The 27,362-nt window shown below is 43.9% G+C and overlaps 1 protein-coding gene across 1 annotated transcript in view; it reads right to left on the bottom strand.

Annotated features, from left to right (window-relative positions):
* Positions 1-5,585: 5,585 nt before the first annotated feature.
* The window catches only part of CDHR3 (cadherin related family member 3), a 66,957-nt gene continuing 45,180 nt past the window's right edge, over positions 5,586-27,362 (bottom strand). Inside the window, exons 10-21 of the mRNA XM_064441705.1 lie at positions 25,764-25,932; positions 25,088-25,195; positions 24,175-24,274; positions 23,931-24,029; positions 20,297-20,523; positions 18,488-18,659; positions 16,385-16,629; positions 13,634-13,815; positions 12,094-12,107; positions 10,563-10,594; positions 9,598-9,646; positions 5,586-6,821 (exon numbers count right to left, since the gene is read on the bottom strand). Of these exons, the coding sequence (XP_064297775.1) occupies positions 6,496-6,821; positions 9,598-9,646; positions 10,563-10,594; positions 12,094-12,107; positions 13,634-13,815; positions 16,385-16,629; positions 18,488-18,659; positions 20,297-20,523; positions 23,931-24,029; positions 24,175-24,274; positions 25,088-25,195; positions 25,764-25,932 (1,723 nt within the window). The 3' untranslated portion in view covers positions 5,586-6,495. The remainder of the gene's footprint in view (positions 6,822-9,597; positions 9,647-10,562; positions 10,595-12,093; positions 12,108-13,633; positions 13,816-16,384; positions 16,630-18,487; positions 18,660-20,296; positions 20,524-23,930; positions 24,030-24,174; positions 24,275-25,087; positions 25,196-25,763; positions 25,933-27,362) is intronic.

Raw genomic sequence — 27,362 nt, 5'->3', positions numbered from 1 at the left:
TGGACATTGTCAGGACTCTGTTTAACCTGGGCAGGCTAAGAAGTGCATGCTCAGGCACGTGGGAAGGCTTTTGGGGCAGTCATTGACAAACCAAGGTCTCCCAACTTCTTCAGACACTTTCAGAGAATAGGTGAGATTGTATATCTGGATTTCAGTCCTTGCCTTTTAATCTTTGATAATAAGTAAGTACTGCTGTCTTTCTGTATAGGGAATAGGAAATACCTTCTGACAGAAGGTCGCTGGCAAAAACTGGTGTCCATTTTGATCTCTCTGAATGCTGTCACTGTTCTGAACTTCTGAACTGCTTTTTTTCACTCCGTGGAGTTCTGAGGGTGTCTGATCTTGTAGATGCTTCTGCCACAGGCTGCATGCTCTCACATCTGTAAGGCCATGCCAAAGCAAGTGCACTAGATAGCCCTAGTTGCTCGCAGTCAGTGGGAAAAGCACAGCCTCCTCTGTAAGTATCGGTGTGGTAACACTGCTTGCATGAAGTGGGAAGGCACGGTCAGGCTGGATATTGCAGAGGAGTGTTCAAGAAATTCAATGTGAAAACGCATTGGATCCAATTCCTTATTGCTTTGCTGTCTGTGGCCATGTAGAGAAATACCAGAGCATCCTTCCCTGCCAGCTAGTTGCACCCAGTCTGCTCGGATATAAAAGAGTAGTTGATGAAGTACAGGAGCATCCATCCTGTGGCTTACATAAGTAGTAAGGAAGGGTTCGATTCGGTGGGGTGAAGGGAAAAGCTCAAAGACGACAGAAAACAGGCCGCTTGATCACTCCAGAAATGACCCAGTGTGCTCTGCAAGAAAATTAGTCCTGTAACGGGATCATCTCTTTCTTGTTATGTCTACAGCGTTATGGTGCCTTAATGACCCGGCTGTTTCCCCCCCCCCCCCCCTTTTTTTTTTTTTTCCCCTAAAATTTCCTTGGTTTTTTCGCCTTTGCCCTCCTTCCCGCCGGCCCTTCCCTCCCCCCGCGCCGGGCTGGCAGCCGCGGAGCGGTGCGGCGGGCAGACGCCGCCCTCCCCGCCGCCTCCCGCCGCCCTCCCCGCCGCCCTCCCCGCCGCCTCCCGCCGCCTCCCCGGGCCGCCGGGGGTCAGTGTTGCGCCGCCGGAGGGAGGCGCGGGAGCGCCGGGCCGCGCTGCCTGGGGAGCTCCCGGGCCACGGCGGCTCGGCGAGCAGCAAGGCCAGCCGAGAGCAGCAAGGCCTCGCCTCGGACGTTCGGGCGCGCCGCAGTCGTGCTTCCGCGGAGGAACCCACCTGCCTCAGCTTCCCTGTCTAAAATGCAGAGCATCACCTGCCTCCCTCTTCTTTGTCCGCAGTGCCCAGAGGCCCTGGTGAGAGCCTTCAGCTGACTCGTCACTGACCAGATGGCAGAGACCCCTTTGCTATTGTTTGTAGTAATTACAGGAGAGAAGAGATGGCTAGAGCGAGCTGGGATCCGGCCAGCAAAGGGGATGCTGATGCTTCGCCTTCCCCCGGGGTCTGCGTGGCCAGGCGGGCGTGTGCTGTGCTGGCAGCCTGCCTGGCCCTTGTCAGAGGCCATGCCCAGAGCTCTGCCAGCTGTGCGGATCTGGTAGCTTGCGGGCCCACCAGTTCTGCTGCTTACATGGATGGGCACCAGCCAGCAAACCCTCCCTGAGTTTCATTTGCACTGGGATACGCACAGCCCCTCTGGAAACAGCCGGCTGTTACAGCTTGCCAGCAGACAGGTCGCTGTGGGGTGAGCCCCGTGTGGGCACCCAGGGTAGGGCAGGTTGTGCTGGGCCCGATGGGGCTAATCCAGGTAGGTCCTGCACGAACACACCACTCCTGCCCCGGCTAATATCCACGGGAATAAATTGAAAATCGGGCACACATGGCTGGGCCAAGTCTTGCCTTGCCTGTTTCATTCACCAACTGCTTTTTCAAGCTTGGGAAGTTAAGCAAGGACCTTGCTTCAGAATCAGATCCCAGAGGGTCTATTGACCTGTGGCAGTTTGGTAGCAGAGAACCACAGAGCATTGGCATCCTTGAATAACATTGAGTAAGATCTATTCACCTACTTTATTTTCAAGTGTGTCTTTCACTCAATAATACAGAGCTTGGTGCAGAAGCTCACTGAAGCTGGTATTTGTCATCTTCAGTCTCCTGGCCAGGCCCATGCTTTTCTACCTGGCTGCTTTGAAACACATAACATGCTTCCAGATGCAGAATGACCCCAAAGGCAGGTCCCAGAAAGCAGCCTGCAGACCTCAGAGCACTAACAAAGCGTAGGTGGTGCCCCATCTTCTCCTGGGATCTTGGCAGGCAGAGCTGGGCACACCTCCAGGCTCAGCTTCCTGCTGATTTTCAGCTTTCTCAGGCACCGAAGCAGTGGCACAGACCTGTCCTCACCTGAATAACCTGGGCTGAGACTCAGCTGATCTTCCTTTGTGTGTGTGGTGTGTAGGCATTGGTATCTGATCTAGTCAGCCAGAAAGAGATGCTTTTAGGGCACAGTTCATCTGATCTATTCTAGACATGTATCTGCTTTGCAATAAGTCACCCCCAAAGTGTCTCCTTCTCCCCAGTGACTACACAGGGAGCTTGCAGCAACTAGCTCTGACAAGGCGTGTGTGGGTGAAGCCCAGCGGGTGCCGAGCCTGTGTTCAGCCTTTTAGCTGGAGCCTTGCAAAGGCCTGTTGTGGTTGTGGGATCTCAGGCAACAGATCAACCCGGGTATGTGCAATATGCAGTTGTGGCTGCTTGCTGTTAAAATGGGATTTCCATTATGGTGTTGCAATCTGCATCTCATAAAAAAACCTAGCAGCTAGATTCATTGCTCAGAAGAAAAGAGAAGAAGGCTTGTTCCCTTTGTCTGACCCCCTTTCTCTGAGGAGGTCCAAGCCCCATCTCCTGCTCCTAGTGAGCAGTCACAAAGTGGCAGCCTCCTGGGCAGACATTCTCCATCTGTGCACCTGAAACTGTTCTCTTGGAGACCGTGAACAAATACAGTATCAGCACTTTTACATTCTTTGATATAAAAGAAGTTACATGGCCAGAAACTGAGACTTCTGATGTTTGCTGCAAGTACTATAGATAATACCAATATGAAAGCAGAGCATCTATGCATTAGAAGTACATTAACTTCGGAGAAATCCACTAAAAAAACAGAAATATCATCACACATAAACTACTGGGGGAACTAGACCCAGTCAGGAAAAGTGACCTGTGCTCTTTTGTAATCGCTCTTGAAACTTTCAAAGCAATATTAATCCAAAGGTCTCAAAGCACTTCAGGGATGTGTAATAGGTGGAGACAGTAATCAAAAGCTGTGGCAGAATTCACACTGATTTTTGTAGACCTTAGATAAAATTAACAGGTATGGTGTAACAGGCAGCTGGAGGTCAGGAACTGTTGCCCCCAGCCACTCTGCTTGAACCACCAGATGCCTTTCTTCCCTTTCTAGTCTCAGCTTATCATCATCATCGCTCTAAAGTGAATGGCACCAAAGTTCATACCTTGTAACTGCATGCACAGAGGCTAACAGAGCTGTTGAAAACTAGAGAGGCTGTTTCCATCATCTACTCTGACCCTCTACAGCACACAGCAGCCATTCTTGACTTCTGAGGTCTTCAAATGATGGAAAAGCCTCACAGTCTTAGCTAATTGTTCCAATAATTAAATGCTTTTATTGTCTGGAGCCTGCACTTAATCCTTGCTCTCAGTCCATCTAGTGGCAGTTTTCAACACTGAATCACTGTTCTCAAAGACATTCTGAATGGCAAAAGCATGAAAGCTGGTTTAGCAATTAAATGAGGTTTCTAACATTTAAAGCTGTACTGCACAGTGTAAGTATTGTAATCTGTATTATATGAAACAACACGTTTCTTTTACATATATTCAAAGTATCTTTTCATATATTGCTTCATATAATATGCAATAAGTGTACATCTGGGTCAGTCAGTTCTGTCTTCTCTGCTTTTGCTTTACCAAAGACAGGCCAAAGAAATGGATGGTTGTGCTTCAGCTCAGTGAGACCTGAATTCATTCTTTATTTCTTCATGGGGAGGAAAGTCAATAGTACTAGGGGTGGCTGATAGGAAAATTGGGCTGCTTTTGCATAAAGCTGATGCTCTGATAAAGCCTTGTTATTCCTTGATTTTGTAGATTCCCCAGCAAGGAAAGTAGTTTTGTGCATGGCCAAAATAAGGTCTTACAGTGAAGATCAGGATGAAGAATTATTTGGAGGTGGAGACCATATTGTTTCCCCATGTAGTAAGTTGCATGGGACTCCCAAGATGCCTCCTCTTGTCTGAACCTGCCCCCCAGAAGACTGAGTGCACCAGCTAAACTCACCTCCACTGCATGGAGGCATCCTGGTGGTATTAGCTCTTAGATCTGGCAGCTCTTAGACCTATGGTGCCTCTTTGTAGAGCTGTCAGTTGTCTGGAGGTTAGAGTATGTCAGCATCACTACGAGGTTAGTTGCTTTTCATCCAGCAGTTGGCCAGCTGTGGGAGACTACAGCACCGCAGTGTTGGCTGTGAAAATGTGTTTGCATACATGGATGCTCAGAGCATGCTGTAATACTGTGTTATGCTATTGTTGGGGTTTTTTTTTGTCCTGAGAAGGAAGGCAAGAAGTTTGTGCGGTTCAGCAGCAGAAAGAGCAGTAAAGAAAGATGAGTTTTCATCCACCTCTGTCCAGGTTTCCTGGATGAAACTACAGCCTGTCTCTGCCTCCCCTTAAACAAACAAACAAACAAAAAAGACCCACAAAAAAGTAGTTACCTCTAATCACAAAAGTGAATGAGAGGAATTGAGGAAGCAGAGTGGCTGCCCTAGAGAAATGCTCAGGAAAATAAACACAAAAGCCTGTATGTCTTCCTGTCATTAAAGCAATGCAGTTAACTTCTTCAGGTAACAAAGGTTTAACATTTGTAGGTGCCAGGCATGCCTGTGGCTAGCTTGGTGTCAGAGTGATAGAAAGATCCAGAGTTACAGCAGTACTTCCAGTTACTGCAGAACTTCTCTATGTCACTGGAAAAACACCTCTCTAGAAATTGATTCTATTGTATTTATAGCAAATGAATGCAAACAATGGTGGGTTGGAGATCTGAATGTGTGACCAGCCCTGACAGTGCTGGAGGTTGGATAATGCTATAGCAACCACCACAGACACAGTAAACTGATAACATGTTCAGAGAGTATAAATCACTCTTTCCTATCTCTAGCACCGTGGTGTTCATGACACGCTGGGTTTCTGATTGCACAATGAAACGGCATTTGACTGAAGTTTGGTGTTTGTAAGGGAAGTTATTCCTGAGCCAAACTGCTCCTTTGAAGCGCAGCAAAGAGCCGCAGCACCATGACGGGTGGTTTTGTAAAGTGTAGGATCCCCTGTGAAATTACCCTGGGTCTCCCCATCCAGGTCCTCTGTTGTACGACAAAAACCAGTGTATGTGACAGATTGGATAAAATCTGCATTGACTGTCCCTGCTCAACCTAAACCAAGTTTAGGTCCTAAACCTAAAGAGTTTGCCACCTGGTATCAGTCCCTTGCTGCCAAAAAAACTTTTTGTAATTAGTAAAGAAAAGAAGCCAACACGTTGAGTATTAAGTCATCATTTATAAATAAATTTCTTCAGATTAAAATGATTTTCTGAAATCTTGTAGGGTTTGCATGTTTTATATCTGGTTCTTAGACATCACTTACGTTATACATGCCCACACTCAGGAAAGATTCACCCATGTGTTTATTGTCATTATTCTTTTGTGTGTGTTGCACTTGATTCTGTAAAACATTAAATACACCAGAGGAAATACCAAAGGTGGAGATATTGAATGTGCCTAATGCTACAAAAGATAAATAAGCTGATAGTGTTGACCTGACAGCCTGAAATACCGTAACAAACTGTGGGTTTTCTCCACTCCAAAACTGCTTTCAAGCCATGGTCTTTTCTACAGCAAGATGGGAGGGTAAGGAAGCAGTGAAATAAAGTACTGAATGAAAAGAAACTATTTTCAGCTGTTACCAGCAAGCTTTTCAACCTTAATGTGCTTTTCACCCATTCTGCTGCTCAGCAGGGAGAGGAGACCCCATTCACCAGTGAGAAAGCATGTCCATGTGTATGCTGCCCTCCCCAAATGTGCTCAGAGGATATGGCCATGCCAATCTGGAGGTGCAGAGCTCTTCCAGGAGGAGACTGCCAGCAGCTGTAGCCCAGGGCCAGTGGGCAGCAGATGCTTCTATCTGGGAATCTGCTTTTATTTCCTCTTCCCCCCCTTTCACATCCTCCCCTTCTCCTCCACTCTTACCTGCACCTGCCAAAGGTAAGTCCAGCTTCATCCTGCCTTTGGGTCCAGTTTACACAGCAGTGGGCACCTTATGTTTTCAGCTGTGATATGTATAGTGAAAAACACATATGTCAGCATCTGTTAATTCTTTGGCTGTTTGGAGCAGTGGTCACTTGGGCGGTGCCTTGGATACTTGTGCACCTTGCTTTAAGGCTGGCTTAATGTGAGAGAAGGTCAGTATCTGCTTTGGGGGGCTGGTGAGGACAATCCTCTCTCCTCAGACTCTTCTTTCTGCTTTTGTAACCTCAGCCCATCCTGTTCTGGTGTTTCTGATTGCCTTGCCCAGGGCTTGGCAGCGGGTTTTGTCCCTGCTGACGGCTCTTTCCTCTTCTCTGAACGCTCTTTTTTGCTTGGCGCCTCTGCTCTGTCTGTCCTTTGGCCACCATTGTCTGTGGTACTGGATGTTACCTGCACAGACGGTGCTGGCTGAAGGGGCTCACCACTCTTCTTCCACCTCCTGGCTCCTGAACGTGAGTTGAATTCATACATTTTGCCAGTGACTTGCAAGGGAGAAAAGACAATTGATTTAAATCATTCCTGCTTTAGCAGGTTAAGACGTGGCAGTCCTCAGGATGGGGCTGAAATGGGGAATGTGAAGGACCTGGAAAATCAAATAATTTTGGGAAGAGAGCCCTGAGAGGGAAAGCCTCATTTCCATGCCAGCATGGGGACCTGGGCATCATGGTGGCTGCTCAGAGATGCTACTCTATCAGTATAAAAACTGACCCTGCAGTTTGGGGAATAGAAATGTTCAAAATAGGACCTTGTAATCCTCTGTTTTTGGATAGAGGCTACCAGCTACCATGGGTTAACGTGGGCAGTGTAACAAACACATCTATAGACCTTAGTTGTTAGGACTGAGTCTCCCAAAACTTATGCCTTTGGCCATGCTGGGAAAGGTCATTGTGTATGCCTGTGCTCGTTTTTTTCAAATAGAATTACCTAGCTGATGTAGCAAAACCTCCTAGGAACACAATATGCTACATACATCTTCCAGACCATCTAGGTTGACCCAAGATTTGGAGATCTGGGATCCCAAATGAGTTTTGGCTGTATGCACTGTTTTGCCATTTGCATAAAATGCTTTCCTTCAGGCTTGCTGTGCACATAGTCATTAATAGAGTGAAATACTACATATTTTTCATTTGTGCAAGTACATGCTTCCCTCATATACATAAAATATTGCTAAATTTGGGTTGTTTAGCACACATGGCTACCTTCCCTTGTTAGAAAGATTTTTGTCCCTCTTCAGATTTTATGGGTAATTTCTACTTGTGCGTTAAAAGCAAGTATCCTCTCCTCCAGTTCATTTACTAACTAGAGATAGGTGGAAAAATTGCCATGCATCCAATGTGATTGCCTCACAGTCTAAATCGCTGCCTCTTGCTAAACAGGAGAGAATCAGGAGCTATAGTGGCACTTCTTGTAATTGAACATTATTAATACAAGACAAACAAAAGACCATTAAGGCCTGGGGAAAAAAGGTGGTTACGTGTTACTACGTGTTACAGTTTGTATCAGAATTAATAGTTTCTGACACATTAACACAATTTGAGCAATTAAAGATGAAACTGGATCTTTTTATATGTTATTTCTTTAAACTGCTTACAAGGCAGGCATGTTAAAGCATCCCAGATCAGGAGGCAGCTCCTGACCATCCCTCCTAACCATATGCAACAGATGATGTGCTGGGAATTATTAAATCTCATCTCCAAGGCTTGATCCTCTAGGGTTTGGGATGAGCCATGGAGGGGAAAGCAGAGGAGTGGGGAACACACACATCTGCTGACACCACAAAGCTGTGTTATAGTTTAATGTTTGTGTCAGGCATGACGCAAATGCTATGGCTCTGGGAGTCAGCTCAGATTGACTCAGATATCCTTAATACTGCTGTGGTCAGGTTTGCTGTAGGAAGGGAGCCACCAGCTGTCCTGCAAAAACACTGGGAAGTAATTCTTGTAGCCTAGGGAACATCCATGTTTAATATTTTACAAGTGTAATTATATAGGGAAAAGCAGGGACTTCAGAGCCCATCCCTCCAGATCTCTTTATAAATAGCAGGTGGTCTTGGACCCGGACCAAATTGGCCTCAAACAGCCTCATCGATGGGCTTAATTACACTGTAGAGTCCCATTTGTTCACCCAAATTCTACCAATGTCCCCATGCCTAGTGTTTCCTATTAGCTCACAGCATCTGACAGCTCCAAGCCAGCTAATAAGAAACACAAGGTAGAGGCACTTGGGTGGAAATTGGGCCAGATTAATCCAAGCCTTGAAACAAGCCTGCCTTCTTCTGGATAATTTTTAGACCTATTGTTTCAGACCTATTTTTGGATCTATTTTTTAAAGACCTATTTTGACTATCACATTTACCAGCCCTCCCCTGCATGCTGCAGCCCTCAGCTATTAGACGCAGGGCTGGGCACCGTAATGCCAGGCCAAGCATCACAGTGTGGGGCTTAGGCAGGGGATATGATTCAGGGGGATGAGGTATGGCAGATCAATGCTTAGAAAAAAACAAATCTGTAACAAACCCTGCTGCTCCAGAGCACAGTGGCCACTGCTTGGGGAAGGGGGCAAGCGCTACACCTCCTGGATCATCCTGGTTTTCACAGCTTTTGCCTCAATTTCACTTTTCCCAGCTGGTTAATCAGATATGCTCAGAGTTAGCACAGCTGGGGCCTGGTGTCATGCTCAGCAGCTGATGCCACCACAACTCTTTGTAAAAGTAAATGGTCTTCCCTTTCCCCTCCAACAAGCGATGCTTGAGCCTTAGGTAAACAGCAGCAATGCACTGTTGCTGCAGGGAGGAGGTTTGGGCAGGAGCAAGTAACTCACCCACCTGCCCTGCATCCAGGGAGAGGTTTAAGAGATTAAGTCAGTACACCTGCTGCTAGGTTAACCTGCTGGCCACTTCCCAGATGTGAGAAGGGTGAAACTATGTAGCTATGACAGCACCAGAGCAGTAGGCTTGCAGCAAATTCCTCCTCCCCTCCCACCTTCCTATACCAGATCCATACATTCAGATTTAGCAGAGTAGTAGTGAATAATCTGGCCATCGGATGTGTGCTTTCAAGGGCCATAAGTATATTCTACCATTAGAAATGTTACTAGGGCACTGTCTTGATTTTCACTATCTGTGAAATATATCTCCCGTTCTCCTTGGAAACAGCAAACCTGAAATATGAAAAGCAAATGTCGAGCCATATTTAAATCAACTAATCCAGTTTGTTTCCAGCCAAATATTCATATCCAGTGTTAATTGCTTTTTATTACCTGGGTCTCTGGCTTCTCCATCAAAGACAGTGTTTAGCTTTGCCATTGTCTGTGAAGAGAGACAAAATGTGAAATGAATCCTGTGAATTAGTTAAGTAAATAGGAGGAGCAGTGACTTGGAAACCAAGACCCACATGGATGGAGGTGGATTTGTATGACCTGCACATTGCATTCCTGTAGGCTGGGTTTAATCAAAAACTGGCAACAAAAGCCATTTGTGGTGTAGGGTGTTGCCACTAGATGTTCAAAGCAGAATTAATAAGGTCTGACATGCTAAATGCCTCCACGTGTGTAACGACAAGAGTGTCACCTCCACCCACAGGAGGCTTGGGAATCCTCTTTCTGAAGAACCTGGGGAGGGACAGGACATTAATGAAAGTACCTTGCAGCCTTTATTCTATTATGGCTATGAAAAATGAAGGAGCCCCAATATCTAGGAAAAAAGAAACATCTATTGCAGTGTAAGTAACTATGGCATTTTGCTGCAAACAGCTTAACAAGACCAAACTCTACAGCTTGGGTACACTTGTGCACTTACTGGTTGCACTCAGGCGGGTCAGGGTTAGCTGCACAGGTCAGTGGTGTCTCAGCAAAACAACATTGCCATCAGTGAAGCTGGGGCATTTGTCATCCTGCCTGTGTGGCTGCAACAAGTCTTGTCACTGCTCCAGGCTCAGCCTTTCTGGCCTCCCACATACAGGGCTGCCAGAGGGGCTGGAGAATCCGGCACTTGGAAGCAAAGGGGCCACAGCAGGGGGGGAGCACCTCTCACACCCAGTGTTGCCTCTAAATACAAAGGCTAATTGGGGCACTGAAGTGTTTTGCATTTGGGGACAATCCTTTTTTCCTTGCCTATCATTTTTATATTCTCTTTGGAAAACAGACACCTTTCATAGAAAGGGTCCTACCATCATATTGCATGATAGGGCTGGACAAAACTTTGTTTTGAGGCCAGCAGTACTTACCACAACCACTTCTTTCTTAGGTTTCTTCTTTTCTACAGAAAGGAAAACACACATTGTAAAGAATCAGATTTTTCTGACAGTGACTACAGACACTAAAGCCAAGATTTCCTAAAAAAAAAAATAGACATTCTTGATACTCAACTTCTGAGAAATCTCAACTGAGCCTTATTTCTTTTCAAAGGTTGATCCTTCATCCTAGCTGAAAAGCAAACTCCTTCATAGTATTTCGGAGTAAGAATCCACAGTTGCCAATGACTAATCAAAAGTTTAACCATGAAAAGTCTTATTCCTTTGGTAGTGAATAAAAAAAAAAGGCTTCTTTATAAATTTCCCTTTCTTAACAATATGAACATATATAGAAATTCACCTTTGGGGATATTTGAACTACAAATGTGGATTTTTTTCCCTGAATGTTTGTAGTGGCAAAGCTTGTGCACTCAAACATGCGCTTGGAGACAAAACAAGGAAGTGCTGCAGATCCAGTCAAGTAAAATTCTGAAAAACAGTTTGGTTATGTGTGAATTTACCACACTATTAACTCATCCCACATGCAAACAAATACAGCAGCAGTGCCACGGGCATCTCAACAGCACGGATTTGTGGATGATACCCAAATAGTTGCTATGACTTCTTCTTGCTCAGTCCTTGCCAATTTGTTTAATGGCCTTTCTTTGGAGAACTGTATGCCTGGACACCAAAGGGCTTTGCAACCAGGCGTGCAGTACTCTAAAGTGCTGCAGATGGGTCTCAACCTGAGCACTGATAGGAGACCTGTTCTGTCTGGCCTTTGCTGCCCAGCATTTGGGAACCAGTTTTCCAGAAAGCACCGAGCATCCATTTTTTTGCAAACCAGCCAATGCTGAAATGTCTCAAATCAGGCAACCAAGAGAACAGCTAATTTTGTTGGGTTTTGTTAGTCATGTGGTTTTTTCAAGCTGAGAGATACCAATTAAGGAGGAGTATAAAAGCAGGGTCTTACTGAGCCCATATAAGCTATGCTTACTGGCAGAAAGATAATGGGACTAAAAGGAACATGATTGTTTAAAAAAAAACACTTTTTTTTTTTAATGTGCAACTTATACCCCTGCTAAGTTATACAAACCCCTTTAAAAGCACCAATACTTTAAATCTTCAAGTACCTGAAGTAATGGTATCAAGGGAGCAAATGCAGGGATCAGAGAAAAGGCAATTAGAGTGGAAAGGACTCTTGAAGGTGCTGTAGAGGGATGGCATTATTTTTTAACAGCTAGCATATGAATTGCATGTGAAAACCACAGTAATTCTTTAGCATCCATGCCAGATACCAGACTACTATGAATTTGGTTTTTACCTAATAGTTAAAAGATTTGAAGAGCAAAAGGACCATGAAATCACTTAGGCAGGCCTCCCATACTCAGCCAGGGTTCGTTAATCTCAGTACTCTTGTACTGGGTCAAATTTATTGGTCTAGAGATGGATTTACAAATTTTACACTGAATTGTAAACAAGGTCTTGTAGTAAAGTATTAAAATATAGAAAAAGAGACACGCACCTGGAGCATTTATCCTGTAATGAAAAAAAGATTAAGAGCGTAGTTAACAAATGTCGTACTTTTGCCTACATAAAAATACTATGCTTTCTTGTCTTTCTTTTGGCAAGAAGGATGTGTTTCCTTGAGTTCTGGGATTTGCTTGGTTTGTTTGGTTTTTGGTTTTGCTTTTGCTGAAGGCTTGCATCGTTTAATGCTGCTCGCAAACAGGAAAACAGCCCTGAGCACTACTCTAACATCGCTCCAAGACGGGATGGTACTAAAGAAAATAATGTCATATTGACAATAGCATGATGCTTTTATCCTTCTTATCTTTAAGATAAAGATAATATATTTATTAATTTTCTTATTATAGATAGATATTATTTTATATTCTATATCTATTATATATTATTCTATATATAGTTATATATATTATTCTTTATTGTTATATATTATTATATAATCTGGAAAAATATATTTTAAAATATTGTTCTCTTGTTCTGTCCTTGGAGGAAGGTCAATATTTTGGATCTGATGTGCTCAGATAATACATTTTAAAATATTTGAAAGGTTGTAAATATTTTTGAAAATACAGAAATTGCTTTTTAATGGGACAGCCTAGCTCCTAATGAATCACTTGCCCCGTTAATAAATAATAACAATAGCCAAGCTATATCCTGCTAGATTCTTTTGTAATTTTATCACAAATTGCTAAATTCCTTGCACACACCATTTGAATTATAATCACAATCATATATTATGTCTTTATATTTACTATAATTTCTAAATTTATGTCCAAATCCTGAGAATATTTATAGGAATCCTTTTTTTTTTTAATCCCAGTCCACTTAAAGAGCTGTTTCGGGTTTTTTTGTGAAGTAAAAATTCATTTTAAAGGCAGTCTGGCTCTAGCCCACTGTGAAGGCAGCCAGCAGGGATCTCTGCTTCTTCCTACAATGAACCAGAGCTGGCCCCAGGTGCTTCCGTGGCTTTTGCCAAGCACGAGCTCTTAGAGGTACCGCGAAGCTTTATGGGCCAGAGCTGTGCAATGGTCTTGGGTAAAACTCCAGGAAATCTGCAGAAGTTTTGCCAGAACAGAATTTGGCATGAGCACCAAGGTTTGGAAAGGACTCTGGGATCTATAGCTGAGAGGGAAGAAAATGCATCCAGTAACTACCTAGATGGGAGCTCCCTTGGAGGAGAAGCCAAATACAAACCCACAACGTTTGTATTTTTCGTCAGCACACTCAGGCACAGACTCTGATTGTGCCTCACGAGCATAGCTGCCTTTAGAGGTCATAACTGTTAATTCCACTATTATCTTCCACTAATGCTAATATTAATAAATCCATGAAAAAAATGCCATGGACATTTTTCCTTGATTTCATATTGTTAACTCTAAATATCACTGTAGCTGGTAATAGCATTTACTACAGTGGAGGGCATTCCGCTATAAAATATTCAAAGCATAGATTTTATTACAGGTGAAAGGCCTGAGTTCTCTCTGTCTTTGACAGGTGTTGCTGGGTAATTCCCCAGTGTGACATTTGGGAGGACTCACAGAGGTGCACCGTCTGCTTTGCCTGCCAGTGGGCAGCTGGTGCGGACCCACGTCGCCAGCAGGAAGCCCAGGTAGCCCAGCAGTCCGAGGAGCAGCAAACTGCCAAGGGTGACGACAAACGGCACGTACCACGCCGAGTCAGAGTAGAGGTTTTCTCTTTTCATCACAACAGTGAAGCCAGGCTTTTAAAACAAGATAGGAGAAGTTCCTCAAGGCTGCATATTTTTAAGGTTACTGGCACCAACGGCACCTTTCATCTGGCTGAACTTCTGCACTGAAGCACCTGGCCCAAGCTTGCCTCAGGGTTCTGCAGATGATGGGCAGAGGGAGATAGTATCTGCTGGAGACAGTATTCATCCCATGTACCTGCTGACCGCCGAGGCAGCTTGGATGACTGAAATGAACCACCAAGCTCCTGGGGCAATCAAAGGCAGGTGAAATGGAGCCCACCCACGGTGCAAAAAGGAGATTCCATATTATGTTTCAATGACTTATATTAAAAGAGGCATGCCATGGTGGGGTTTAAAAGCCTCAGGTTGCTGGAGAAGCTGTGAGCACGCTGTTGGAGGGTAAGCAAGTTCAGGGAATACTGCCATTACCAAGATAATGGTTTCTTGTTACCTAAGGCAAAACTGGAAGTAGGTCATCTTCACTGCAGTGATCATTTGGCCCCTTCATAAGAGGAGCTGAACCCCAAGGAATTGAGTTATTGTATAAAAATAAATGAAAGTCCTTTTTTTTCCCTGTGACTTGTTCCATAAGGGAAAACTACACTTCCTGAGCAGTTGCAATCTCCCACATCTTCCCAAGTGCCAGGAGACACGGCTCTGAGCTGTCACAGCACTTGGTGCTAGCAGCTCATTCATTAGGGTCCCATCATGAACTGTCCTCACACAGATCAGAAATTACTTGTCTGCTCCACCTGGGTCATTACCTAGTGTGGTACTATTAGTTTTGATCATCCACTGAAGTTTTTATTTAATTTTCAGTAAGACATTTGTAATCATATTGTGTATGAAATTTAGTAGGGTATCTATTTCTTTCCTGTTTAAGGATACCTTTAAAATAATTTATTTAGCCTTGCAATAAAGGTACATCCAATCCTTAGAGAAATTCTCAGATAATCTCAAGATCACCACCACCACTCCACCCTCACTGGGACTGAAGTCACAAGTGATTTTTTGCAATGGTGCTTATTTCCTACACTTCCAGCCTTCCAGCATCTGATTCATCAAGTTGCTGCACTGAACACATGTAAGGAGTAGTGATGGGAGAAGTTGCTGTAATGGAATTGCTCTTCTGGAAAACAGACTGAAAGTGGAAGGCTGATATCTCTGGAGAGGCAGATTTAACACTGTGGTATGTGGTCTAGACTGTTTGCATGTGTGGTAAAGCATGGGAAAGAAATACAGAATAAGTTTTGTTATTCAGCTTAACTTTTCATTTCCACATCAAGTAGGGGAGGAGAAGGCTGTGAGAAAACCATTTATTCCTTCCCAACAGAGCATTAAATAATAACAGGGTTATTAATCAGTCTGCAAGTTTGGATTTAAGCTTTTTCACAGCAAAGCATCCAGATTTGCATGTGCTGTTTGCAGGATCCCCTGGTTCTGGCTTAGTTACCAGTAGTACCTAGCAGCTCTTTTACCCCTTCACCATCATCCTCATATTTTCATTCCTGCACATTAGAGAGAAAAGGGTAATGCCATCTGCAGGAAGGCAGAAAAATGGATGGACTCTAGATGACAGAAAGATGGTGCAGCAAGGAAGGAAGGCAGCAACTAGCACAAGGATGAGGACACAGTGGTCCATACCCTTAGGCTGTGCTGCTACTGCAGGCAGAGAGAAAGCAAACGCCCCTAACATCCTGCCCCAGCTTGATGGAAATCAGCTCCAAAATGAAAACCAGTGAGCCAGAGCTTTCTGGGGATGGCTGTGCAGAGGAGTAGACTATATTGCTGGGACACAGACCCACATGTCTGCAGGTGCCAGATCCCACTCCAGCTGCTGAAAGCTGTATAGGCTTCCCTGCCTCAGCTATGGACCACCATGTGGGCAGGGAGCTCAGAAGAGACCCATCCCACCCCTCAGGCTTTGCTGTCTGAAACTTTCTGAAACCTCAGTGACACTCTGAGGCCATGTACAACCGCTTCATTTCATGACAGGCTGCTCAAAGTTTTACATGAGGGTAACCTCAGGGATGGAAAAAAGCCCCTTCCAAGTGATGAGGATTTCTTGTCATTATTGTTGTTGCCTATTTCAACTCTGGTAGCCACAGATTACTGTGTCCCACTGCTAAAGAAGCACATGAAAGTGCAAGGCAGCTGGGGAAGTGAATAGCTATGAATAAAAAAAGAGGTAGTGCAAAATGCATGAGGCAATTTTAAGGTTCTGGGCAAAGGTTAACCTCTGCTCTTTCCTTTATTAATAAGTTGCCAAAATCTTTAACTTTCCAGTTACATGGTAATGGCAGCATGCCTGGTCCTTTGGCTACTTGCCCTTTTTGTTTTAGAAACTAAAACACAAAACATATGTTATGACTCTCTACCTGGGACAAATCCTTCATGATGCCGAGCATATACAACCACCTTTGGCTTCAGTGTAAGAGCACAGGGCTCAGCACTTCCCAGGACTGGACCCACTGCAGGTTTTTGCTTCCCTTTTGCATACATCAACCCTCTTTTCTTCACTGCTATGGAAAGTAGCCCATGAAACAGTCAGAGAAGTGGACATAAATTTCAGTGAACTTACTGTTGTTGGAACGACAGTAGTTGGGTTTGGGATAACTCTGATGCTTAAAGTCAATGTTCCAGTTTTAATTAGGTGTATAGCTTTGTCCCTGGCAGATAGTAAATTGTCATCTGTTATATAGACACGCAGTCTGTAAATCCAGTTTGTATCAAGTCCACTTTCATAGTCAAACCTCGATGCAAGAATCAGCCGAGATGTGTTGGAGCCGGCACTTGGTGAAAAGGTGAAATGATTGTTCACATTGCCTGCAAGCAGTAGCAAAAAAACAAAACAATGCAAAAAAAAAAAAAAAAAAAAAAGGAATAAAAGAGAAAAGCAATCCTACATTAAAATAAATGGTTGGAACAAGCAAGAAGATCAGTTTCTGTTGAGACCTTGTTATGGATCAATATACACCTATGCAGTGAAATATCATTGATAAGAACAGATCCTTGATCTTCCTGATATCATATAAAATCAGATAAAACAATATAGTCATAAAAACCTTAAAATATGGAATAAGACCCTCTATGGGGACACAGCTGAGAGGAGGCTGTGAAAACACTTCAGAGCCATAGGGCACACAAGAGGTCACCCGAATGAAATGTCCTTACATCCTGGAGAGCACCCAGAAGCTGCAGCACCCACCCAGGATAAGGACCCTATGCTATTTCTGGCCTCTTTCTGCTACTGGGGTGTCCCTGGAGTGGTCCCTAGGCCACAGGGACACCACCAATATTTCCAGAGGCCCCTTCAGTCCCTCTCCATGGCTTCTCCCTCTGCCTAGAGGCAGAGGTCACCCAAAAGGCAGCTAGTGACCCAGGAGACATTAATTGCCTCCAGGGCTTCATCTGAACTGTGGGGGCAGGGAGGAGGGTTCAGTGATGCTGGCCCCTCAGCCCGCCAGATTCTCTCCATGAAACTGGAGATCTGCTAGTGGTCTGGGATGTAGGTAGACAAACTCCAGCTCTTAAGCTCCAAGCTGACAACACATACGAGACATTAGAACCATGAAAAGGCACCAGATGTGCTTTGGTTTTGCTCCTGTTGCCCCATAGAGCTCCAGAGTTGAAGTGACCTTGAAGGCCATGTCTATTATACAACACAAAATGGGCCATGGCCTGCTCTGTGGCTCAGAAGCCAATTGCATGGCACAACTTACTCCATACAGCAAAACCCTTAAGCCTTCACCCTGGTCAGCCCATACGGAGGGCCTGCTGGACAAAGTCCCAGGTCCCTCAGCAATGCCCAGGATCTCTTTGGGAATGTACTGCTTGGCATAGACCAAAATCATGCCAGCAACGAAACTTAATGCTTCAGCAGCATGGGACAATACTGGACCTGTGGCCAGACCCTGATTTACTGATGCAAACACAGGAGTCATATGGGCTCATGTGTAAATACCACTGCTGCAGAGGTCCTCTGCAGTGTTAAGGGGCTTCAATAGGACAGAGGTTCTCTTTTTTTATGCTAACAGCTTTTTACTAGCACCTGGACAATCTGCTCCCTCCTTCTTAGCAGTCGCCTCAGCACAAAAAAAGAAATTGTCCCAAGAGAGTGCCTTCCTCTTTTTGTGAAGCTGAGCATCATCCCATACTGCAGCAGTTCTCCGAGTAGATGCCGTTGATTACTAGGTTCAAACACACAGTCTTAAAATGGGGGTTTAATGCATTCTGCATGGGCTTAGGACATGCAGTTTGCCCAGTTGTTTTGAACAGTGTACCAGCAACTAAAGGTGAGGTATGTAGAGTAACAGAGCCCACCATCCTTTCTCAAGATTTACTTAGCTGTAATTGCGAGTGAAATTTGACCCTGCATATCATTCCAGCTCATTCTTCTGAAGTCCTTCTCAATTATGCAATTAATTGCCAATTAATTAACATGGTAGGCAATGCCGTCTTGCAAGGGAATGGTTCTAGGTGGTAGCACCAGTAGCCAATTTGTGGAGAAACATCTCTTTTGATAAGCAGGAAAGTAATGATGTGCAAAACTTGTGGATCACAAATAGCCCTCCATGAGATGGAGCACACAAACTGTGAAAGACTTTTATTTATGAGTCAAAGCAAACCATCAGCATTCACTAATTTTTGCAATGCTCCCAGCTCACACACCATGACATAGTACCTTCATTAATGAAGTAACGGAAAGACCTGGGATCAGAATCACGATCTTGACATTCAATCCTGAAGCCATTAACATTGGTCCCAACAGCTAAGCTGACTGGGATTTGAAACGAATAGAAATTGGGTGAACAAACTGGTTCTTCATCATTTACTTCCAAAACATTGACAGTTACCTGAAAGAAAAGAGCAATAGCAAGCTGAAGCTCCTCCACTGTGCTGAGCCAGAATTTTGTTAACTTCAGAAACTGTTTGGCTTTGCCCATTTTGCTCTTTTGATCAACAGCAGTTGAAGAGCAACGAACCTCTCTTCCCATTTAGTTTCTACCAGAAAACGACTGTGATCATTTGACCTTAAATTCTTCTTGTGATCAGCACTCTTCTGGGAACAGGTTCCTTAACCTGAACCATCTTCCAAAACCACAGGGGTTTTGATCTGATGTGTCTGGCTATTTGAATTACCTGAACTGTGTCATAGTAAGAATAAGAAATAATAATAGTACTACGTATTCATTAAACGTTGTTTCAAACCTCTCAAATTGGTTCATAGACATTAGTTAGGCTTCTTAACATATTTAATAATAATTCACAGCATGGTCCATGGAAGAAAAGAGGACTTCTTATAGACTGGTTGTTCCCAGTGAGAGATAAATGTTGGTATTGGCCTTCTGCCTGGCCGGGAGCACCGCAGGTAGCACCAGATGCGCTTAATGTCAGCTGGGATTGCTGGCTGAGAGAAAAAGGTTACCCTTCTCAAAGCTCCTTCCTCTAATGTCTGTTAGTCTTTAACACAAAAGAGATAAACTTGTCATCATTACAAGATCCTGATGCTAAATTTTCCTTAATCGTCACCTTGAAATATTATAGGTGATAATGAAATTAAGTACCTCCCACCTAGCATCTCCAGTCGTGAGGGAGAAGTCATGAAAAGGAATAAAAAGCAGTTTGTATGGGAAGGACACTGGAATTCTTTGAAAGAAGTGACTGTAAAATACCTTTGTGGATATACTGTCTATATTTTTTCTTCTGAATAAAATAGGTCTGGGCAGCAAACCTGCGCAATACCCTACTGTTTAATGTTATCATGGTCCCTGGCAGGCTCTTGGCTCCAGACAGATAGCACCATTTGGGTCAACACTAGATCATGGTCAGGGGAAGGCACATGTAAAGGCCCATCCCCAGTAGGCCATGTGGACACAACTGTACTGGTTGGGCCTTCTGATATCATTCCAAGAGGCTGCCCAAGCCCTCATCCCATCCCCAAGGTATGCAGCGTATCTCCTCTGTCCCAGCCCACAAGTACACATTTCTGATGGACTGCAACATGATTCTTGCATTATTCTGGGCACTTTGCAGTGAAAAAACATCACATACAAAATCAAAATTATGTTTGAGGACCAAGGGGCACTACACAAGATCCAAAGAGGACTTGGCACTAAGCATGGCTAATTAGGTTGTGCTACCTGGCCTCAAGACCCTTTCATTTTTCCATTTTCCAGTACATGTGTAGCCAAAAAGAATATCTTAAATTGTCTAGGGCACAGAAAAAAAATTCACTGCCTGTGTGAAATAAGAAGAAAAGACTGAGAAACAAAACCCACAGAGTTAAAAATACAAAAATATTACTGTAATTCTTTTTTGTAAGAAATAAAGCAAGACTGAGTGAACACCACCTCTTTCATCTGACTGATATACAGCCCTGTGCAGGGGTAGACTTGCCTTTTACAGACCAAAATGCTTTGCCTGCTCTTCTTGTCAGGAAGAAGAGAGAAAAATGTAGATAAAGGGGGAGAAGTAGAGTGAATTTACTCACAGATGTTGTTGCAGTCTTCTCTTGGTCTGAGGCCTGCACTGCAAAAATGTGTTTCTGAGTTGTTTCATAGTCTAATCGAGCTAAAATCTTCACATCTCCTTTGGTTGGGCTGATCCAGAAGATATTTGTATAATCCCTGGTGCCTCCTCCAGCTACAATGGAATAAGTGATGACACTGGGCGGCCAGTCCTTGTCTCTGGCACTCACTCTTCCAATGCTGGATCCGACTGAGACACAGAAATTCCATATTTAATTACCATTTTAAGGAAAAAGAAGTACAGAATACTTGTTCCAACCAAAACTTGATGAAACTGAACTAAAGATTTGTTTTAAGAGTTTTTCACCCCCAGAAAAGTAAAGCAAAGGTGTTAGAAATACTAGTTCACCATGCTGTGCTATGGCTCCCCCATGTACGGGCTTGCCTGCTAGCAATAAATACCAAAACACAAAGAGTCTGTAGAGAACCACAAGTTCTCTGGTGGTGAGGGCCACCCTGAGCCCTGCAGAGACACGCACAAACTGCTGCTTTGTGGCAGCCCGAGCACTGGCTTGGTTGGAGGAACAAGACTCTGCTTTGAAAAGCAATTGCTGCTGTTCCTTCCGAGGTGTTTGAAAGGCGGTTTGAATTACCTTTGTGCTGAGCATTTATGAAGCAAACTACAAATGACTGTGCTGTAAACTATGGGAATGAAGATGGGACTGTGCACACCCATCTCTGCAGACATTGATTCAATGCTAAATTCATGCACAAGACCCGGGGATACACAGGATGAATAGTGCACATGCACTGAGTAAGACAGAAGGAGGATGTAAATGAAGGGCTGGCTTTTTTTTTTCTTTCCTCACCCTGTGAACTCCAGCCCTGCTGCAAACTGTTGGGTCCTGTTTGGTACAGCAATAGCAAGCACCCTGTTAATGTCAACTCAGCTCAAAATAAAAGGCAGTCTTGAGTCGAAAAAAACATTTCTCTTGATAGTCTCAGTATCCAGGAAAGTTCTGTGGCTGACACAGAGAGGTTTACAGACATATCCATTTCACAGATGGGTTTCAAGTATTATATTTCTAAGGTACACATCAGTGGTGTGAGGAAATACACACAGAATAGGAAATGCCACAAAATTTGCTGCATCGTACCCACTGGGAAACAGTGTAGGAACCCAAGCTCCATCCATGCACCATAGAAATAAAGGTTGGGCAAGAACAACAGGCCCTGAGCAATGTAAGGTGCTGGTATGAACACCTGAAGGTTGAGGTCCTCTGATGTGCTTCCTTGTCCCCCCTTAGCCCTCCTTGCTTTCCTGGTAGTTTGGCTCCCTCAGGAGCCAGGGCTGCCAGGGACCCTGTGCCTGGCAGACCCCCAGGAGCCAGCCCTGACCCAAGCCTCCACAGTCTCTTCAGCTCCCTCCCAGGCCATGCTGCAGCTTCACCGTACTCAGCAGTGGCTGAAAACAGCTTCTCCACAGGGCAGGCAGGAGTGATTTTTGCAGACCTGTGCACCTGGGCAGGGTCATCCTGACCAGAAAAGGAAGAAAACAGATTGCTGCAGGTGAGGGCTGGAAATTTGAGCTTGCTCCTTTGCCCATGGCAAGGGAGAGGAGGTTGTGGGCAGGCTGGTAGGGCTGCTTGAAGCATGTCTTTCCCTCCCCCAAGCCCCTGCTTCCTGGCTTAAGCAAATGGACATAGAAGCACCATAGAGCCCACAGTGCTGCTGGCCATAGCCACAGCTGCCTTTGCCTGTGCTTTGAGCTTGCCCTTGACAGAATAAGTTGATAAATTCAAGCAGGTGCTAGATTATCTGTGTGCTAAATCTCCTGGAGTTTCATGGGCAGCTTCACCACATTCCACTCAGATGCAGTGATGCAGCTGGACATCTTCCTTGGTGACGTGGTCATTGGGGCAGGTTCGTGAGTAACAGCAGCCTAGGGCAGTGTCAGACATGCTGGAGGACAGGGCTGCTGTTCAGAGGGGCCCAGCAGGCTGGAGCTATGGGTCAGCAGGACTCGTGGAGCTCAGCACAGACAAATGCAAAGTCCTGCACCTGGGCCAGAACAAGCCCATGTGTCAGCACATGCTGGGACTGACTGAGCAGGCAGCAGCTCTGCAGGAATGGACCCCAGGCCCTGGTGGACCAGTTATACATGAGCCACCAGGGCACCCTTGGGGGAATGGAGACTGCATATTGGGTCTATATTAACAAGTGTGTTACCAGCACGTGGTGGGAAGTGACTACTCTACTCTGCTCAGCACTCACAAAGTTACCTGTGACCAGTGTCAGGGCCCCAGTACAAGAGAGATGCTAACAAATCGGAGAAAGGCTGGGAAGGGCCACAAAAACGTGAGGGGGTTGAGCAGAGGATGCAGGAGGAGAAGCTGATGAGGCTGGGCTTGTTCAGGCTGGAGCAGGGAAGGTGAAGGGAGGATTTAATTACTTTGCTCTATTACCTAAAGGGTGATAATATAGGAGACCAAGATACACTCTTTTCAGAAGGGACAGTGAAAGGGCAACAGAGAAGAGACACAAGCTGCAACATAGGAAATTCAAGCTGGGTACAAGGTAAAATTACCCGGAATGAAGGTTGCTCAGCTGGAACAGGGGCTCAGAGAGGCTGTGTAGTCTCCATCCTTGGAGATTTTAAAGGTTCAGCTGGATGAGGTGTTGAGCAACCTGATCTAGCTTTGAAACTAGCTTCACTTTCAGTATGAGTTAGACTTTGAGACCCCCAGAGGTCCCTTACATCTTCAGTTTTTATGTGATGCTAGGAAGTCCAGAATGAGGGTCAAGATTTATCCAGCATGTATCTAATGGACCTCTCAATTTTTTTTCAGCCAACAGAATAAACCCAGTAAGGGAGGTCCAGGGACAGAAGGCCTGTGTTTGATATGTTGGGTCATATGAGGGAGAGGCTGAAGCTGGAGAAGATGCCATTCCTGAGCCAGCCTCTCTATGCCCCAAACAGCACAGTACAGAGCAGGCTGGCAGGATCCACCAGGGGACAGGAAGGGTGATGAGGTGGGAGTCAAGCATGTGAACAGTATCAACAAATTCTGTTTTAATGCCACGTTTGCAGCCACTGGTCCTGGGCTGTTGCAGGAATGGGAAGGATCCTGGTCTGGGCACGAGGAACCACTCTGGCTGCTGCCTGGATGGGCAAAGCCTCCCCCTCTGAGCACTCCCAGGGATCCACCCCATCTCCAGGGTACCCACTGCACCTGAGGTGAGTTGGGTCTAAGGGGATGGTGGGGTGGCCATCCTGCGCTATGCCTGGGCCAAGGGAGTCCTCACTCCTCTGTGTCAGTCATAGTGGTTTCTTTGAACCATCACAGTCCCCCCAAAAGGCTAATTTAGCAAGAGCAGAAAGACGGTCTAAAACAAGACAGCTGAATTCGGTTTCTGGCTCTGTCACAGATTTCTTGTGCAATTGCTGAATTTGTCTGTGTCTCAGCTTCCATCTGTAGTATTGGAGTTGTTGCCAGTTTTGTCTATTTAAGGGTAGTAGGTGGTTGTATGGTGCAGCCCTGGTTGAACTGGAACTTTGAGCCATTCTCCTCATTCAAATAGATGAAAATTCATTTGGAGCAAAAAGGTACTTATCACAAGACATTATTTCTATCATGTAGGTGCTACTTACTGTACCTTTAAGAATTTCTGGGACATTAAATTCATATGATAAATTACTGAAGACTGGAAAAAATTCATTCACTGGCTTTATCCTGATGTAAATGTAGATGATATCTGGAAATATAACAGAAGATCAAATCTTAGTTAAGTATGGCTGTGAAATTTTCTCATGCATATATTCAAAATACATATGGTATTCTTCTCTCCGTGCTGTTACAGCACAGGAAAATATCAAAAGAAGTGCAAAAGGGATACTTGCTTGAGTAGCTAGGACAGGCAATATCTTGCACTCTAACAGTCAAAGAATAAACTTCAACTCCTGGATGAGCTGGGTTTTCTAAATCAATACTTTCAGTCATCTAAATTAAAAAGAAATACAATTGTATTTATACTTCCTTACATAAAGTCACAATACACGTGATGGCAATTACTTTTTTCAGTGTTCAGTAACTGTCGTCTCCCCCTTGGATATATAGAACTGCCCTGTAGGAGTAATATAGGCTAATAATCAATTACAGAATTGAATTCCAGGCTTTTTCTGCATGTTCATACTCTCTTGGCAATTCAAACACCTTTCCTTCTGCCAACAAAATGTCTTCCCCTTAAGTTCAGGAAGTTTTATCATTTTGATAATAAGGTCTTGGCCTTTTACCTGGTTAATTCAAAGTGTATGTAATGAGCCAGCTATTTGCTGTGCCTTTTGTTGACTCAGCAAGAATCTGCTATTGCTAAATAGTAATAGTTACTCCCTGAGCTCATGCCTGCAGACGTGTGTTAAAGGTATCAGTTTCAGCCACAAGTGTTTATCCAGGAACCAAGTTGTTACTGAATGGTGGCTCACACATATTTAAATCATAATCTCCTGAACTCTCTGTCTTCCTGTAGGAGCCTCATAAACTCGGTGGAACAGGACTAAAGCACAAGCATCTACTGTTTATTGTCTACAGGGAAATTCCTGCAGGGACAGGACATTTCAGATAGCTTGTTACATTATACATACGTGGTGATCAAAGGGCTGACAACAATCATATCCTGTGCAGTAATGAAAATGCTTTTTATGTTGTCAGAGGAAGCAGCTAAGGGCTGTGCTTATTGACATGCGTACCTCAGATCAGAAATTAAAGCCATACAAAATTGTATGTACTGCTCCTTAGCACTCTTGTCTCTTATACAGAATGTCTATTTTTTGTTATGTTTCCCTGTTTTCTGTATTTGTCCACAGTTCTTTTTAAAGCAACAAACCAACCACCATTGCACATGAGCAACAACTGGTGGGGGTTCTGGCCAATGCAGATCTGCCAGCAGCTATCAGCATAAGGAACCCATATTTTGACATGCAAAATAACACAAGTGCAAATCCCACCACATTTCTGTAAAAATTTACCACTCAAACTGGGTTTACAATTCTGACCAGTGAAGCTGGGAAGTAGGTACTGAGTGTGGGATTTCTCAAGTATTTCAATTCTTCATGCTGAAAAGCAAGGATCTTCCACAGTCTGTCATGAATAAATGGGTGTGAAATGGCATCAAATATCTCTATTTATCCATATCAAAGTTGGTGCTTCACACTCCCTAAAAGAGGAAATTTTTTTCCAATCATAGCTATCACATTTATTTAAAACTGGAGGAAACAGTTCTCTGTTCACCAAATTCTATAGAATCCATAGAAAGCATCCTATCAAAAGGTATGTAGTTCACACCCAGTCTGAACAATCATTTTCTACATCATATCCACTGTGACATGAATTCTTTTTTTCTTGTACAGACAATGAATTCAAAGAACTTGTAATATTTCGTAAGTTGATTTCTGAAATTGGACAATCTAAAATAAAGCCATAAAGAACTGACCACAAGTCTTCCAGACAGGGTCGACTCCAAAGCAAAGTTATTGCTTCCAAAACCAGATAATCCAGTGAAATTAAATCGATTGTTTGATGGATCAACATCGATATCCTTACAGTAATTTCTAAGATCAAGAAGAAATGTCCCAGCACTCATATTTTCATTTGCCTCTTTCCTGTTTAAAACAAACACATTTCCCATCAGAGCAACTTATATTTCTTCTCTTGAACTTTTCATATATTACATGCCAAAACATTGACTGCCATTTGTTTTCTAAGTGAAATCCTAGATCTAAATAGGCAGCTGTTGATGAAGCAACCCAGTATCTGACCCATACACTGTGGTGGACAACAGCCCTGTACAATGAGCAGGACATAAACATTTAGCCAGATCCAAAACATAAACCTGGAACTCAGCTAAACTTCAGAAGCTGCCATGAGATCTTAATGTTCAAGATTAGTTCGATTAATAATTAGTATTTTAAAACATCTTTACAACATTCATTTCTTCAGTGTGTTATAATATTCTACTGATGAGAAGCTCATTCTTTTTTCCTTAACTAATAGCTGGACCATTCTGCTCTTTTGTGAAAGTAGCATTTCTGGCCCTGCTGTTGACAGTGAGGATCCCTGTGATGCACATAATAGAACTGAGGGCAGAGGGTGTCAATTTAATTTTTTTAATCAAGAGAATTCAATACAAAAAGAATGAAGAACCAAATTAAATACCATTAAGCCCTGATTTTGTTTCCTTGCACAATCCCTTTAAGACTAGTTCTTTATTTGATTGCATTTTTTCCCTGATTATTTTTGCCTCCTTCAGATAAAATTTAAGCTCACTAGATAACACAGAGACTGTTGTGTTATTGTCATGGATGTTGTAACTAAGCAGCACTCTGAAGAGCTGGATTCTCTTCCTGCCAGTACGTAAAAGTATGTGATTTAAATGAAGACATTTCTATTAGATAGTGTGCAAGCACTTTAAACAGATCCTCACTAACTAGGTGTTCCTCGTTGCATAGATACTTGGCCTGAGATGCTGGTTTTTTCATCTGCAGGACCGTCAAACCGTCAAACTACCCAAAGTGCACCTGGAGATTAGCACTATGCAATGTGGTGTACCCTGAAAGATCAAAGCCCAGGCACGTCACTTCAGGTGGACAATTTTTACTTCAGTCTTTCTATGACACATTTCATCTGTAAAATGGAGTTAATTGTATAACCTCATCTACAGGTATAAACCACCTGATAATCATGAAGGTCTCAGAGCATTCATAGCCATGGCAAAGTCCATGACTAAGTTGCTATGCACAGAGGACACCTATAACAAGAGGTAATCTGGGCTCTGAAGATCTTACGGATTGCATTAGACAAAAATCACGCAGGTCCCCCGGGAGAGATTTAGAAGAGAAGACTGGGAAGTTTAAAATAAAATTCCAGAACTGACTGGCAAGCTTCCCCTGGCGAATGACTCACAGCTTAGCATAAAGTAAGAAAGGAGGAGCCTGGATCTGAATGGGTTAGAAAAGTAACTCTATAACACATGTCTCTGATATCCTTAGGGTTTATGTATCTGAAAGAAAGATAAATAAAGTATCTGAAAGTA

The sequence above is a fragment of the Phalacrocorax carbo genome, chromosome 1 (assembly GCF_963921805.1).
Source record: "Phalacrocorax carbo chromosome 1, bPhaCar2.1, whole genome shotgun sequence".
NCBI lineage: Eukaryota > Metazoa > Chordata > Aves > Suliformes > Phalacrocoracidae > Phalacrocorax > Phalacrocorax carbo.
The sequence above is the reverse complement of the archived record's forward strand: the minus strand, read 5'-3'. Positions and strand labels throughout refer to the sequence as shown.